Here is a 16,906-nt window from a genome sequence, read left to right as displayed (position 1 = left end):
GGGGAAATGGGGTGTTGTTGTGTTGAGGGTTGGGTTTTAGTTTTGTTTGTTTGTTTGGTGGGGGTTTTTTTTTGTTTTATCGTTTTGTTGGGCTTTTTTTCCAAGCTGTCACAGGCTGTGCACCTAAGAATTGAATGGCAGGGGCAGTCGATGCTACAAAACCTTCAGCTGTGCACCCACTCCCCACCTCCTCACCCCCACTGGTGGCAGCCACAAACTCTGCCAATTGCTGGGAGCCAAGGTGGCTCAGCTTTACCACAGGGGCAGGTGGCACTTCCTTCTGGGAGTATTTTAGCACTTTAATATCACAGCATCTTTGTTAAGTCCTTGCCTGGCTATAAACATAAAGCAGCACGTGACACAGTTGAAGGTGACATTCCTGCTCGCTCCTGGTTCTCAGGGACAGCATAAAACAGATGAACATGTACACTAATAGCCATAAGCTACTGTAGCTCTGGTTTTCCTTCTAGCAGATGGCAGGAAGTTTCACAGCCTGCTTTCCCATTAGCATGCCTTCTGATTTCGGAAGGCTTTATGAAGCAGCTTGCTCCAGGACAGTGACACAGAGAACTTCTGCCTGCCTCATAAAGTGATCTTGACTCCTGCAGGAAGCCCGCTGCCACATTTTTTCATGTCTGAGAGCAGCCCTGTTGGGCACAGGCTGTTTTCAGGGCCCAGCTACCACACAGAACAAGTTCCTGCAGGGAAACTGTTTCTTCTGCTTGTGCCTTCAGCATGTGCCCTTGCCACCCCGCAGCACATACAGCTGGTGGGTGCTTTAGCCCACACAAAAGGGAAACCATTTTTTAACTGTAGTTACTGCCAGAACATGTGGCCTGTGCCTCCAGAGATGGAGAACTTGAAGGAATGGTGAATACACTGAGGATTTTTTTTGGCTCCTGAGTGGTGTGATCATGGGTGTGTGTGTGTGTGTGTGTGTGTGTGCCACAGGTACCTCAGACACAGCTTGGGGAGAGAGGAAAACGAGTACCAAACATCAAACCTTGCTGTTGTGGAGCTGATTTGTGACACCTTTGCTCACAGGCAGGAGCAACAGTTTAAGGCCACTCCAATGCATATTTCAGCTGAGCCATTCTGCAAATGTTACAGATGTATTTTCTGTTTGAAATAGGTGCAGTACTTCTTCAAGATTCTGGACAGCTAACAGCCTCTCAATCCTCACCCCATGCAAAAGACATGCACACAGGACAGTGTGTTCATTCATTTATTTGTCCAATGTTTCAACCTGACTGAAATACAAGATCAACAAGAGCACTGTACTCCTGGCTATTATTACATGTTAGAACATAGAGTTTTGCACTTTAGACAACATTTAACACCATTCTATGGGGTACTGCATTGCTTTTATAAAGTTTAAAATAAAGATTTATTTTCAAACGTGACTTTGGTTTATTTCATACATTACACTTTCTTGCAGAAAAAATAAAATTGTACAACTGCATAAATATAAAATTCTTCCACCATGAAAATGGTTAAAACATTCAATAAAGACATTAGCACCACAGTGTGCGATGCCTCCAGCAGGAAAAAAAGAAAAGAAAGAAGAGAAAGAAAAAGAAAAAAAAAAGAAAAAAAATATACAAAGCAAAGAGCTACTACACCTATCACTGGGGAGAGTGATAGTCTGACCCGGTCTCTCACACAACATACTGAAGGATGAGGGAAAAGGTGGAGAGAGAGAGAGAGAGAGAGAGAGACAGCATTCGCTACAAAGCACAGTACACAATCATCTATTCTCTTGAACTTCACTTAAGTTAGTTTCTCCTGCCACCCCTCCAAATAAAATACTCAAACACCACAGAAAAGTCAGAAGCCATATGGAGTGCTGTTAAAGAGTCTCACAGGTGGGCCTTTCTTTGAAAAGGAACAAAAGAATGAGAAGTATCATGCCAGTTCTAGTCCCATTGAGTATTTACACCTTGGACAGCAAAAGTCTTTGCTCACAAGAAGTAGAAAACAGATACAATACATGGCTTGAAAAATGACCAGAGTATGCACCTATAGTACTGTACACTAAATAAAATACACAAGGCAGCAATACTTAGGGGCCAGAAACACTGCTTACTACAAGTCAGTTATGGAATCATAATTTACAGTAAAAATGGGCATGTCCCAAGGCTCAATTTTGTTTTCTTTTGTCATTTACAGTAGAATAAATATTTGTCGCTATTGCTACACTTTTGTTTACATTCTAACCTAGTAAATGCAGAAAGCTAGTGTAAAGCATATAGATTACGTGTAGGTCCCATACGTATGACAGTTTGTTCAAGACTAGTAGGTTTTCTTTTTTGTTCTTTTTTTTGTTTGTTTTTTTTTTGTTTTTTTTTTTTTTACCTTTTATAATGGCTAGGAGGAGGAGGGGAGGAAGAGAATTGTGCGTACAATCAGCTGCTTTTTATGTCAAATTTAACATCAAAGCGTCCCTGGAAGCGGTCCTTGTCGCTGTACTGGATGTTCTGCCCGTAGGCCCGGCACTCCACCCGCACCTCCATGTCGTAGGTGAGGTTGGTGAACTGCACCGCCACCACCGGCTGCAGGTACCGGGGCTGCAGGAGCTTCCCGTAGTAGGGGTAGTACTGCAGGCCAAAGCCAGCCAGGCCACCTATCCCGTAGTACTCCACGGTGCCTACTTTGTCTTCATCTTCCTCTCTCTAGGAAGGCGGGAAAAGGAAGGACAAGCGATGACAAATCACCCCAACTCTACCTCTCGCGGGCCTTTCCCTCAGCAGCGTCTGTTTTGCCACAAGGCCACCGCCTCTCTCGGGCCATCGCTGATCCTCACCTTGACGGTCCCAATGGTGGAAAGGGCACCCGAGCACTGTCTAACCCACAAGCTACACAATCAGCACCTCCCCCTACACAGCAGCCAGGAAAAGGGCTTTTTTTTTATTTATAACCACTCGGCCACTGCTCTGTGCATTCAGAAGTCACCGCAGCTTCCTGTTGCACCAGTGCGCTATCTTTGGCTAAAAAAATAAAGGTTGCTGTTCCTCGGCTGCTTCACAACACCAAGTAAAATACCTCTTTCCCTGAAGTTCTTTTTTCAGCCATCCCTCCTCCTCAGAGCTCCAGCACAGCACTTGGAAGCAAAACAGCTACTTCTGAGGACACCCCTCTGCTATCCAACCCTGCTTTTACCCCTCCCTGTTCGGGGCAGTGCTGTCATTTGTCACCTGTTGTTCTGATCGGGGAGACATCCCGAGGGAGAACCACCCCAGCTGTCTTCAGAAAGGCAGAGAGGGGTCCCTACACTCAGACAGACCTAAGAGCACCTTTCCTTGCAGCTTCCAGACTCTGCTCGATTGCATTGCAACTTACCTTGGGCACGCAGTGGACAGGGATGAGATACGGGTTGTATTTTGCCATAAGCTCTGCAGGGAGGCTCTCATTTAACGGAGCCTAGAAGAAACCCAAAACAGGGGGAGACATTACACACCAGACACTGCAGACTGCAGCAGCAAGAAGCTCAGCGGTACCAAGCAGGTGCCATTAAGCAGAATCCCTTCCAGCTTGGTTTGACAGGCAGCAGCTCCTGGTGGTGGCTTTTGGGACAGACGGACAGTGTAACACCACTAGCCACTGGGGAACTTAACCCAAGCAGTGCTGTTGTCTGTCCTTTATCCACAGCTTTACTGCTGTGGATACCAAAGCAAGCCCATCAGGCTGTTTTCCATTTCATGGTGTCACTGGGCTAAGTGTTGCACAGCAGTGTGCTAGCTAGCAGGGCTTGTTTGTGCAAAGCCCAGGGAGCAGCAAGAAAAGAAACACACTGCTGGCAGGAGGATTTGCCACCTACCTGCCAGGTGAGTGCAGCTAGGACTGGAAATGCACAAGAAAGAACAAAGTGTGGCAGTCACACCCTGTCATGGCTGAACTTCAACATGACCTACACAGAACAAAGGTTCCGAGTACGTTTGGGAAAGGTGGCAGTGCCAGCTCTGGTGGTGTGCGGTGATTTTGCTTCACAATCTTGCAGGTCTCAGATCTGCTTTACACACACCTCGCCTAATACAAGAACTACAGGGTCTCTGCTGGAGCGTGGAATGAGGGAAACAAACATTTCCCTAGATACAGACGTCAGTTCTAAGTGAAATGCAAAGTCATTCCTTGACTTCCATCTAATGCAGTCGGGAGCTCTTCAGAGCTCTGTGGCAAAGAGAAGAGGAACACAACAAACCCTTCTCTTCCCTGGCTAAACACACACACATCGTGTGTCATCACACAACCACCGTGTACAAAGCACAGCACATTCCAGCTAAAACACACTTTCCACCATGGATCAGATTTGAAAAACTCATTTCTTCTAGCACGGGCTCCCTTCAAGGAAAAGCTTTCCTCAAGATGTGTTAGCTAGACAGCACCATTCCCTGTCCTTGACTATACCCATGGGTGGTGGTGAAGGAAGCTTAGTGCACCACTTGCACCATCTTCCACCCAGAAGATGCAGGGGCAGGTTTTGCAGAGTACCTCACCCAGCAAGGTGTCCTCTGGCAGTGATTAGCATTTAAATGTGTTGAGGAAAAAACTAAAAGTCAAAGCCCTTTCTGTCCAGATTAACATTTTTCAGCATTACTACATGCCTTCAGGTGCTGCACATAGGAAGCAGGTGACAGACATCCTACAGCATCTGGGAGACTGCAGTAAATAACCTGGAGATCTTCTCACAGTATAAGAGCTGTGCCTGACTCTCAGATGCAGTTTACTCTTTACAGACTGTTTCAGTCCAATAGTGAGTATTATCATGACTTCATTTCATTAGGTGGTGTTAGCAAGACAGAAAACGGAGCAAATGGGGGCATGACACAATAATGATCTTACTCCAGGTCTGGTATGATCCCATGGAAGCACACAGGAACTTAAAATATGTTTTATAAATTGAAGAAATCACCCTGTTTGAGCAATTCACTTAAGAGGCTCAGAAGGTGCCAGATAAATGACCAGAAATTTGTGCCATGAGGTTCTCCACTTGTGGAGACACTGTGCAGTTTTCATTGCTTTATAATGAAAAGTATTTTTAAAGCAGTTACTCAAATCATCTAACAGTTTTTTCACTCCCCAGGGACAGAGGAGCAGGCACAGCAAAACTGCAGCCAGCTCCTCCTCCTCAGTAGCTTCCACTAGAAGGGGAAGATGTACTTGCCTTAGGTCTGAAGCCAATAATTCTGTTGAGCTTGACTAGGATGCATGGTTTGCCATACTTGTAACCATAGGAGGGATCATTTAATCCAGAACAATTTTCCAGCCATTCACGTTTGAATCTGCAGACCTTCTTCTGGCCCCCTTCACTATGTGTTCCTCTCTCTTTGTAATCAGCAGGAAAATCTGTCACAGTAGGAGAACAAAAAGACAATTGTGAGCAACGTGACCTTTTGCTTGTGAAGAACAGCAACACTTACGCTTCCCTGTAGTTTGGATTTCCCCCTCAAACAGGTCAGTGTCACCCCCTTCTTAAGGCTGACACCACAGACCTGCATCCAGTCACCCCCCATGTGTGGGCTGGTCCCAGGCGAGCAGGTGTGCAGGGGTTTTGGGTTTTAACTCTGGATTCTCCCAGACTACAGGAGAACACAGGTATTTGTAATCCACTGGCTCAGAAATCTTTTCTGGGCAGCTTTTTCAAGTGGGGTCCCCTCAAATTTTATATGCACGTATTATGAGGCCACAGTCTCATTCTGATTATATACAATCTATTAAAGGTTAGCACCTCCCAAATGTTTTGCTGCATTGCATCAAAAGGAGGCATCACTGGCTGTAGGAAAGTCATCAGTAACCCCCCTGTGATTTTCAGAGGATAAGGTCAGCCCCATGTGCTTTTCAGAGTCAGCTGCAACTTTATCCGAGTGCAGTCTGGGAGTTCACAACCATGTAACCTCTACGAAAAGATTTTAGATAAATCCCTGGCCAAGCCTGGTCTGTCTAAACTTCAATGATCAGCCATAACTACTGAAATTAGAGCTGCCTGGTTTACCAACATGCCACTGGTTACAATAAAAGGAGCAGCCTAAGGTAGACACCACCACTGCTCACCCTCAGCTTCTGGTGGACCTGAAGCAGAGGCACTGCTCAGAGCCTTCAGCTGCAGGAAACAGTTGAGACTTACCACCACAGTCCTCAAACACGATGCTTTCAGCTTGTTCTTCAGCGTTGTAGTCCTTTAAGAACTTATCAAGGCCCTTCACATACAGCTCATAACTTTTGGGATCAGAGGCAGAAAAGGAAATTTCTGTCTTTAGTACCTGGGGCACTTGAGTCAATCCTAAGAAGAGCAAAATGAGGAAATAAACATTAACACCTCAGAGCTTCATAGCCTCTAAGCAACACAACACACACCAAGAATGTAACTCATTCTAATAATCTGTTTTTCAGACCTCAGGACAAAGCAGCTTAAACTCACTAAAGGGGAGGCTCTGAGGGGACCTTATCTCCTCTTCCCAACAACAGCCTGGAGTATTCTTTGTGGTGTTTGCACTATTAAGCAGATTAAAATTACAAAAAAAAAAAAAAACAACATCACAGAAGTGAGCCTGTAAGTCAAAGTTTTCCTCAAGATAAACAGTCAACCACAGGGCCTATGCCCACTCCTGCCTCCTTCCCAAGAACAGAAGGGAAGCTTCTGTGTGTGACTCCCAGAAAGGCCTGCTCATATCTACCTCTACTGTGTTGACTTGAAACTCTGCAGAACACACCATGAGCTGCCCACTCATGAGCTCTCACAATAAAACACAAGAAGTTCCCTCCTGTCAGGTATGGTCTCTTCTGTCTGCAATCCACACTGCCTTTGTGCAGGCTCCCTTGTAAGCTGTGGGGCAGGAGACACTTTCTCACTCAAATAAATTCATCAACCTGATGGCTTCTGTCCCTTTCACTCTGTAAGCAGGTATTTCTGATGGCAGAAACAACCTTCAGAGCTCTCTAATCAAAAGCTCCTCACTGAGCAGGTGAGCAGGAGATGCCACCAGCTGTGAGAGATGTCTGAAAGACTGTCTGGATTTTAACTGGATGTGTAACTAGCTCTGCTTCTGACTTTGGGAGGGTGACTAGAGAAAGAATGCACAGAGAAGGGACGAGACACAAGTGATACCTACAGGTGATGAAAAGGGCCAACCCCTTTGCCTTTTGTTAATGCAGCTTGGAAACAGCTGCCCCTGCACGACGTTTAGGTCACGCTTTAATTGAATGAGTTGATGCATGGCTAACACTTTAAACTTAAGTAATGGAAACAGGAGTTCATGCTGCTTTTGTGGCAACTGCTATAATTACCGAGGTCTTGACTTCTGTTCAGTTTGTCATCTTCATTTTAGTGAGAAAAAGGAGCAAGGGAGTAGCATTTACTTAGCTCTCAGAACAGGCCTGTTGCCAACAAGTTCTCCTGGTTCAAAACTTGGGCAGCTTAGCTGGCTGGCCCCAACCCACAGGAGCTTGTGACTCCAGCAATTTTTCCAAAGCCACTTGAGTGCTTCTGCTTAGTCCCTCCTCAAGCTAGCTCACCACTCCCCACCCCCCCACCCCCGACTACCCACTGAGTTGGAATTTGTAACCTAGGACAAAGATTAGCTTTGTTCCCCTAAACGCAGCTCCTAGTAGCCAAAGATAGCGAGACACCCAGTGAGTAGCTTGGGGTTTCAAGTGTTATTCCAGGAAGCAGCTTTAACAGCTCAAAACTCCCTCTGGTATAAATTGATCATGCTAAGTGTTAAAAGTATAGAAGCAATTTACTGCTCTACTAGCAGAATTATGTCCTACCCTCCAAAGTCAGTGGCAACCACTTTTCATTTCTGCATTCTTACTTTTACAAAGAGTTTTAAATACACACATATATATAAAATAAATAAGCTGGGTTCAATTTTAGTAAGGGACTTCAATCCCAGCCTGCCAGACCTTCCTCATGTTACCACTCAGCTGGGAAGCAAGAGGCTCAGGGTTACTTGAAGTGGCTGTCAGGAACTGCAGCCAAGGCAGGCCAGTCCTTGGTTCCTCTCCCATCTGCCTTTTCCAGAGTTCAAGTTACAGGTGTGTCATGAAAGTATATATTTATAAAAATTCAAGAAAGCTCAGCTGGGCTTGCTAAGTTTCAGTCAGGCAGTCAGGCTGTATGGTTTTGCTCTGGAGCTCTAAAACCAAGGAATTCTCCACCTCCATTTTTTTGTATTGTCCAATGCATAAATACACATGTGCAGGCACAGCAAAGATGAAGGGAAGGTCAGCAGTGTACACCCTGCAGCAGATTAACCCTGTTCTGTGCTTAGGACAGCCTGGCCCCCAACACACACTGTCCAAAGTCAACTGTTTGCCCAGAAGGCAAGAGACCTGGCTGGGAGAGCAGACCACCTCCCATCCATAGCATCCCAGTCATGCCTATCCTTGCAGAGCAGCATCTCCACACAGCTGCTCCAGTGGCCAGTGCAAGAGAACGACTGTTCCTGCCATGACTCAGCCTGTGGCCACAGCTGGGCTGCTTTCATCTGAATTTGGGGCATTTACAGGTGCCTAGATGAAGAACCACACAGGACTGGGCTTTGGTATGGCAGGTGCTTCCTTTGTTTAGGAATACAGCAAAGTTGAGATCGGTCTTCCCACTTATAACGTGAGGAAGCAAATCTTTGTGAAGAAGAAAGGCTTCTTATGAAAACAGCTTTATCCCAACTAAAAATGTATAACCAGCTTCCACCAGAATCTCCATTCTCACACACCTGCAACTGATAAGACACAAAGCCCTAAGCACAGATCTATCATTGTTTATTTTCTACCTGTACATTCCACAGCCAAAATAGAAGGCAGCACAATCAATTAACCCTTCATAAGGAATCAGATTTTTAGATTTTTTTAAAAATCGTGTTGATTTGGTATACTGAGAGAAGGTAATCTCTACAGTATACTTCTATAACCCTTCCAAAACCTCTCATCCCCATTAGGGGAACTGAAGCAATCAGGGACAACAAGAATTACAAAGCTGAGCCATTCCAGTGCTTCCTGCTCTCGGTTGCTGGACATCTAGGGATGTGGCTCAAATAAGTTACAGGAATGAATAAACCTGTAAGGGCTTCGTGCACCTGAAGAAGCCTTTTGTGAGCAGCCCTGGGTGAGAAGAAAGTCCTAAGTGCTTTCATAGCCAGGGGTCTCAACAATGCTTGCCTCATCTTCATGCTACTGATCTGTTCCCTGCAGTTCTGCATCTCATGACACTGTCACAGCGATGGCATCTGTGTGGTGATGCTGCTCTTCACACATGGAAGAAGCAGGCAGCTTACTGCTAATAAATGCTGACAAGCTACTTTTGACAATTTCTGCTATTGGCTCTGCAGTTGCTAAGAAATAAGATCACTGTCTTCATTTGACTGACACTGTCCACATAAATGACTGATGCCTTGACTTCAAAACAAACATCACCTTCTGCTGGTTTTCTAACTTGTGGATGTACCAAGATCCTCAAAGAAAAAAATGAGCACATCAACCCACTGATTCTTATTCAGCTACAGTTTCAATTCCAAAACGCCACTGTAGATTAAAATCACATTTATTCAACTTCATTTAAAATCAGACTTTCGACACAAACTACAATTCTAAGTTGCAGGAGCAAGACATCAGAAGGTATCCTGAGGGTGAAAAGAAACAAACTAGAAGTGGGAAGCTAGGCCTGTTACTAAGAATGGTTGTGTAAGTCCGTAAGTAACCACTTCATCATGCAATGCTCATTTCCAAGTATCATGTAATCTTTGTTCAGAATGAGTGTGAACACTCCTGGGACGACAGAGATGACAAATTGAGTGATCACTACAGCATTCTTATTTACCACCCCCCATCATCTCACTAAATGAGGATAGATGTAAAAAGCCTCCATACCAAGCAATGTCTGTCCAAGCTTTCAGTCACCCTTTACCTCATCCTCAAAGTGCAAAAAGAAGGTGCAAGTTTTCTACAAATGCAGCAAAATCAACTTGGCGGGTAGCATGCCTGGAACTTAAGCTTCAGAGATTCTTCTTAGCAGAGGTGCTGAGAAAACAAGAGACTTAGAGAGTGGAAAAGTGCAAATTCACAGGAGGCAGCATATGCTTCTCAGGGCTTTCCTGCTGCCATCCAAGCTGAAAAATCCTGGGGGGGGAACAGACACCAGAGCAGCCTTTCCCAAGCACATGGTGGCCAGGCAGTGCTTGAAGCAGGGACAAAGCTGAAAATCCCCCAGTTTGAGCAGGGATTCTCCCATCCAGCACTCTTCAGTGCTGCCACTGAAGAAGAGCTCCAGGCAGCAGCGAGGTCTCCCAGCCCTACCCCTCCCTCCCGAGTGACAGGATGCTCCGTGCTTCACAGGAGGCACGCCACAAGATGGCAGGATGCACAGCCCGATTGATATTGGGGTGGAGGAGGAGGAGGATGGGACGTGAGGCGCTCGGCAGGCACACCGCCTGGAAGAGGCGATATCCTCAGCCCTCCCTGTTAGCCGGGGAAGTCCTCCCGGCTTAAAGCAGAGTCCGAGCCCGCAGCACACGTGGAACCGGGAGCTGGGGCTGTCGCAATGGCAGAGCTGGACAAGAAGGTGAACTGCACCCTCTCTCCCTCCCTTCCCCCACGCCAAGACGAAAAGAGGTAAAAAGTATCACGGAAAGGTACAAAACTCTGCTTGCCCTGAAGCCTTGTGTAACATTCCTGTTGTGTTCAATGCAGAAAGCAATTAGCATAGTAATGACACTTGGCTACAAAAATAGAACTTTATGGCTTTCAATGTTATACCCATGTCAATAACTCAATAAAACATCCTGCAGGTTCGGCTGCTGTTATGAAATCTGTTGTATTGCAGAACAGGAATGATATTATAGCAGCCCCTACAGCATTTTCTCCTGCAAACCCTGAAGGGAAGTATAGTTTCCCCTTTCCCAGCCATTTTGGGCTGGCACAGCAATGACTTGCCCAAAAAGGGCAGAGCACTGTAACAAGAATAAAACCAGGTTTTCCAGCTTCCTAGAGAGTCTGGGGCTCTATGAAGCTGCCAATATACTTACTTGGCTTTCAAATCTTCCCCCAAGAACCAGGAATTACAATAGCATAACACACTGGTTTATGTAGTTCACAGACTGCAGGGGTCCCAGATCACAGAAAAATGGAGTTAAATGCTCACCAAGTGCAGGAGCAAACACTCCCACACGTGTGTGTGTGTGTGTGTGTGTGTGTGTGTGTGTGTTGCCAGCAGAGCAGTTGTCCTTGCAGTGCAGAGAACCCTACACAGCAGCAGCATGCAGGGATTGCTGACCTCCCAAACAGCAGTGCAGCAACTCACTGCAGTGTCAGTCTCTAGCTCACATTAAGCAGCTATTTTTGACTCATTGTGGTCTAATGGCTGCTGCGCTACACAACAAGAGACTTGATGTTGAGAGCCAGCCACCACCACACATTAACCCTTAGAATTGTCCACATCTGCAGAAGGAGGACCTTGTGCCACAAACTGGTAAGTATATCCTTAAAGTTGCATGTTTGTGCCACTACAGCTTGGTTCAAAGCCCTTATTTATTGAATATATGAAAGCAGGCAGCCCAAGGAGATGCATTTTGTTATCCTTGATTTCAGTACATCTCCTGAAAGCCCGTTATAAAGACCACTGATGACCTTTTTATTCTCCTCCATTTTGATTTCTGCAGTAGGTGCTACAAAAGAACATCTCAAGATTCAGTTCCCTTTTTGGTTTAAAAAAAAAAAAAAAAAAAAAAAGCGCCCCAGAAAAACTGGTGCCGCATACAGTAAGAGATGAACCCTTGGCAGTGAACCCTTCAGTGAACCCTTTGCAGGCTGAAATCTTACAAAAATGTGACCAGAGCTGCTTTGAAATTAGAGTTCCAAACTGCTACTACACAAAATAGTGAACATTTTACCTAGAATGAGTAATTACGTGACATCAGGCTAAACAGCAGGTCTACCTGGACGTGACCCAAGATCCATGGGCTTCTTTGCTAATTATTTCACTTCTGGTGAGACCACTGGGCTTCAACTGGGGAAAACATTATTAAAATAACTACTCCACCACTAGCCATATTGGCTTTTGAGGTGCAGCTCTGGGCAGTACCAGTGACAGTTTAATCTTCCCTGCAAATGTCAGAACCCATTGCAAAGACACAAGCAGCGCCTTAACACATCACTTACCCCAGCTATGCTAGCACATTAAGCACCACCACACACTAAGACAGCAGTTACAATCTCTGCTCCATCTTTAAAAAGCATTAGTGGGAAAGCAATTATTTGAAAAAGATGAGCCTTTGCTGAGATATAATACCATTTGGTGATGGTCCTACTCCCCGTGTTATTAGAAGAGGGAGCAATCACAGCACAGCGCAGCAGACAGCGGGGCCGTAAGACACCGTGTGACGCCAGAGCCAACTTCTGTAGCTACAAGCCATCAGCCTCACAATTGTCACTTAAATATCACCGTTATTAAAAGCTTCTGAACTGTTTTACAGAGCAACTGGAGACGGATCGTTACCGCTCCCAGTGCCAGGCAGCCTCAAGGTCATTTGCAATGTGGGAAAGCAGCAGTGGCGCAGCTCCCCGACACGCTCCCGGCAGCCCGGATCAGATAGCGCAGCAGAGCCCGGGCGGGCAGAACAGGGAACCCTTTGCCATACCCAAGGCAGGCTGGCCACAGACACTGCTCAAAGGATGATTCTAATTTTGAGGGGAGACTCATTTTGTCTAGTCAGGACAGGTCGTGCATCAGCAACTGTGAGACCTGCCGCTGACCTCCCACAACACGTTGAGTTGAAAGGCCGAGGAGTAAACTCTACCAACCTCCTCTAGATGCCACAGCCTAGTTCAGTGCTGGTTAATGCAATACAGTAAGCACACCCAGAAGTGGTACAGTCCCCCCTTTCTCCTTGCCTGCACCAGTTTCAAGGACAAAGCCAACATTTACCTTTGTCCCTTCACTTACCCATGGGAGTGCAGCACCTACGGAGAAAGAAAAGCTGAACCCAGCATCTTCAAACAGCTCATTCTGAAGCGAAGCATGTGAGCCCCACTGCACTACTTCAGTTTAAGGGCAGGAAAGAGCAGCAACCCTGGTTCAAGCTCCTTGCAGGCAGGAGGCATATTTTATTTGATGCAACCTTTAATTCTAGCAGGATTGCCGTCAAGCCCCAGTACTGTTATAACACAGGAGGTTGAGAACATACCCACCCCCTACAAATATGTGTTGCAGCAACGACGTGCTTGTTTTCACCCTCCTCCTTGAGGTGAGTAACCAACCCGCCTCCCCGGAGCAGCCAGCACCAAGTCAAAGAAGATGGGCCTCCTATTTAGTTACCTGGAGGTGCCACTCGATCCTGGTATTTGGGCTCAAAGTCACTGATAGTGAGCAACATCACTTGGATGGTCCCGATGAATATACCTGCCAGGCAACCATAGAAGATGACATAGAAGAGGAGGATCTTAACTGCAAGAGAAAACAAACAGAAAGAGGAATCAAACCCAGCCCTCAAGGCACTCACATTTCAGGACAAGATTTCCAACCTCTGCCACTTTTAAGGAAGAGCTCAGCACACTGCATTCAGATGGCAAGCTCCACTGCAGAGGCATGTATTTAGCAGTGAGATTATGCTCTGACGCAGAGAGAAAATGTAAACCCCTCCAGTTGTCCCAGGGGCTGGAAGCATGAGCCCCTGAAAACCTAGAAATCTATGAATCAGGATTTGAGACTTTAAAACATGATCAAACCGTGTTCTTCTATATTTTAAGGGATCTCTTGGCTGATCCAATGCTACCATCACACACTATCACAGCTGACAGACTTACAGTGAAGCAAGTGCCCAGCCACCAGAAGCCATCTATTGGTGTGCTCCAAATGACACCCATTCCACAAAGCTCTGTGCCTCAAAGCTATTTCCAGAAGTCTATAGTAAATGTTACATTGAGGTTTACAACCAACTATAAAAGCCTGATCTCCCTTAGTTATTCAGGCCACCACCTCTATTAATGGGCTACAGGAGCAGAATTCAGGTCCAATAGCTCTCGCACTGAATTCTCAGGTGTAGGAGAGTATTAAAACATGCCACAGTGCCTCCGGTTCACCAGCCCTGTATGTCTACAAAGGTGCTCTAACACTGCTCATACCAATTAAAAAGTGAATTACATTCCAAAGACAGACTGAATTTGGTTTTGGTCAAAAGGGAGATGCTTAGAATAATCTTGAGGGTGAGGCAGAGATGAGCCTGGAGGTGCAGCACGGCTCAGACTCTGGGTATCAGTTACCAGTTTACAAGGATTATCTCAGCTGATTAGCTGCACAGTAACATGCCGTACTAGGCATCACCAGGCCACCTTCAGGAAGGATAAGGCAGCCCATGCCAAGCAACTGTATGCTAATCAGGCTGCAGAAACAAGCAGGCCAGTGCAGAGGCCAAAGTGTACTGGAAGGGGAGCCCACTTGATCTCAGGCAGTCCTCACCTCATTGCAAACAAACAAACAAACAAAAAAAAAGTAGTTTATTTGAAGGACTTGAAGTGATCAGCTGCAAGGAAAGGAGAGGGAACAGTAGGTGGAAGTATTCCTCCAGCCCCATGGTAAAAAAAGAAAAAGCTCCATTGGTAGAGAAGCCTCCTGACAAGGTTCTGGTTGTTTTCTTTTCAAGTCTATGAAAGATGGGCGAGCAGGAAGGGCAATCAGCAACACAGAGACTGAGGGACATTGTGAGAAAAGCACTCCATCCTCTCATCTTCTCAGGAGACAGGGGAGGTAGCCAGGGCTGGTGGGCAGAGCTGGGTGCGGTAGTGTGGTGCTCCAGGAGTTAAAAGGACTCTTTGGTATCCAGGCAGCGTAAAGCAAATGGCTGTGACGTCAGGGACGTGTGGAAATTTTTTCCAGAGCACGGTCATAGGAGGTGCTGTTGTAACAAACCAAACACTAATGCTGTTGTCTGCAGCGTAACGCCTTTTGAGTTTTGTAACATCAAAAGGCAAACGCTGGGAGGTAGCTTATTTAATTATGTTCCCAGCCAGGATGCTCTTAACGCCAAAGACACCTTAAAGGTCAAAACCCACTCCTAGGTCTCAGAAAATACCCCGCGGGGTCTAGCGCCCGAGAGCAGCAGGGTCGAAGGAGAGCGCTTCCCTGCAACAGGTTGGCTTATAACAGAGGAATCAGATCATCAGTCTGCAGATCAACTCCACAAATGGAAATGGGTCCTAGGCGGATAGGTACAGGCGCTCTGGGAGAAGGACCTGGTTCAGCCTCCGCATTTGAAGCACTGCGCAGTTGCCTGGTGCCTCAGGAGCAGAAAATACCTATCCGTGTGCACCCACAACCCAAATTCTGCTCACGTAAAGATACAGCAGAAAAGCCTGGACTACTCAGCCCGCCTGCCAGAGCTAAAGCTGGCAGCTCCGGATGTGGCACCTCCAGCCGATCCATTACAACAGGAGCTGAATTCAACACCGTAAGAAGGATGGTGGCACCCCAGCTGCGGTTGGCAGCGACTGGAAGACTGTCTATTTGTGTAAAGAAAATGTTTAAACGCCTCTTACACCACGTATTATTTCTGCAGCACCTAATTAACAAATCATGAGCATTTAATCACATATAGCCATTTCCTTCTTGCAGAGGCATTAAAAGCCAATTGCTCTCCCTCGACGAGGTAAAAACCAGCTCCGTTTTCTTTATCCAGAGAAAAAGGACAGAAAAAAAAGCCACCCTGTAGTCCATGGCAGGTGACGGCTAGGAGGGCAAGGACCCCCGACGGCGATGCTCCCGGGCCGGGCCAGCCGCGGGGGAAGGAGACCCAAGGACGAGGCGCCCTCGCCAAGGTCGGCCCGCCCCGGGCTCCATCCCGAGGCCGGGGACCGACCCCGCCTCACCCCCAGCCTCACCTGAAGTCACACCCAGGCGGGCAGCTGCCCCCAGCCCTCCGCTGGACCCCCCGCCAGACACCTGGGACTGCGGAGATGAGGGGGCCAGCAGGGCCGCCAGTCCTCACCCAGCGGGGACGCGTCGCGCCGGTACCGACCGTAGCCCCCTCCCCCGCCCCGGGCCGCCCTCACCGGGACCGCAGCCCCGCCGCAGCCGGCAGAGGCGGGGCACCGCGGGCCGCGCTGCAGTTCCCACCGCATCGCCGCCGCCGCCGCCCCCCCCACCCCTTCCCCTTCCCCTTCCCTCAGCCCGACCCAGCCCCGCCACCCCCGGTCCGGCACTCACACCAACTGCCCCCGGTGCGGCCCAGCAGCTCCTTCTTCTCCGAGTTCCAAATGAATTTCTTCCAGTTGCCATCGCCGTCTTTGGCCTTCCCGCGGGCCATGGCGAGAGGGCGGGCGGGTGAGCGGCGGGGAGAGGTCTAGCCCTCAGCGGGCGGCGCGGGCAGGCCCCGGCGGGGCTCCGCGCCCCGCGGCACCGGAAAGGTCTGGGTGGGTGGGTGCGTGCGCCCGCCCGCGCTCGCTGCGGGGCGGCCGACGAGGCTGGCCCGGCCGAGGGTGTCGGGGCGGTAGCGGTGAGCCGGCCGGTGGCGGGAGCGGCGAGAGGAGCGAAGCCAAACCCACGGGGCACAGAGCAGCCGCGCTCCCCGCCCGCCGCGCCCCTTCATATACACCGCGGGCTCCGCCCCTCCGCCGGCTCCGCCAATGAGCGCGGGGCAGATGCCCGGGGGGCGGGGCTTAAAGCGGCCGAGGGGGGCGTGGCTTAGGTGCGGGCGGAGCCCGGTGGAGGCGCGGGACGGGCGGGGCGGGGGGAGGGGGCAGGAGGGGGCGCGAGGGGGCGCGGGGGGTGCTGCGGCGGCTGCTGCGGCGGCTGCGGGGGTCGGGGCGGGCACGTGCGCGCCGGCGGCGTGGGGCGCGCGCCCCACCATCCTCGCCCGCCCCGGGAGCTGCGTGCGCGTCCCCGCGCGGGCAGGTGTGCACACGCGCGCGCTCGCGAGCGCCGGGG

At 48.5% G+C, this 16,906-nt stretch overlaps 2 protein-coding genes across 3 annotated transcripts in view; one reads left to right on the top strand and one right to left on the bottom strand.

The window, feature by feature from the left end:
• NME7 (NME/NM23 family member 7) overlaps nucleotides 1-1,403 on the top strand; it is an 88,635-nt gene extending 87,232 nt beyond the window's left edge. For both annotated transcript variants that reach the window (XM_071759056.1, XM_071759068.1), the window contains exon 12: nucleotides 1,133-1,403. In XM_071759056.1, coding sequence (XP_071615157.1) covers nucleotides 1,133-1,165 — 33 coding nt within the window. In that variant the 3' untranslated portion in view covers nucleotides 1,166-1,403. The remainder of the gene's footprint in view (nucleotides 1-1,132) is intronic.
• Nucleotides 1,212-16,577, bottom strand: ATP1B1 (ATPase Na+/K+ transporting subunit beta 1). The gene is made up of 6 exons (XM_071759077.1): nucleotides 16,187-16,577; nucleotides 13,304-13,432; nucleotides 6,122-6,277; nucleotides 5,162-5,343; nucleotides 3,340-3,420; nucleotides 1,212-2,672 (listed from the first exon to the last, which is right to left on the bottom strand). Exons 1-6 carry the CDS (start codon nucleotides 16,284-16,286, stop codon nucleotides 2,406-2,408), a joined length of 915 nt encoding a protein of 304 aa, XP_071615178.1. The 5' UTR covers nucleotides 16,287-16,577; the 3' UTR covers nucleotides 1,212-2,405.
• Nucleotides 16,578-16,906: the final 329 nt, after the last annotated feature.

This window comes from Heliangelus exortis, chromosome 1, assembly GCF_036169615.1.
Source record: "Heliangelus exortis chromosome 1, bHelExo1.hap1, whole genome shotgun sequence".
Taxonomy (NCBI): domain Eukaryota; kingdom Metazoa; phylum Chordata; class Aves; order Apodiformes; family Trochilidae; genus Heliangelus; species Heliangelus exortis.
The sequence above is the reverse complement of the archived record's forward strand: the minus strand, read 5'-3'. Positions and strand labels throughout refer to the sequence as shown.

What these genes read in the sequence shown, in the direction of transcription:
- ATP1B1 (XM_071759077.1), bottom strand. Translation starts at nt 16,286, where the DNA reads ATGGCCCGCGGGAAGGCCAAAGACGGCGATGGCAACTGGAAGAAATTC. An exon ending in CCGCACCGGGGGCAGTTGGT is followed by an intron (nt 13,433 to 16,186) that starts GTGAGTGCCGGA and finishes TTTCTCTTGCAG; the next exon opens with TTAAGATCCTCCTCTTCTAT. An exon ending in GGATCGAGTGGCACCTCCAG is followed by an intron (nt 6,278 to 13,303) that starts GTAACTAAATAG and finishes TGCTCTTCTTAG; the next exon opens with GATTGACTCAAGTGCCCCAG.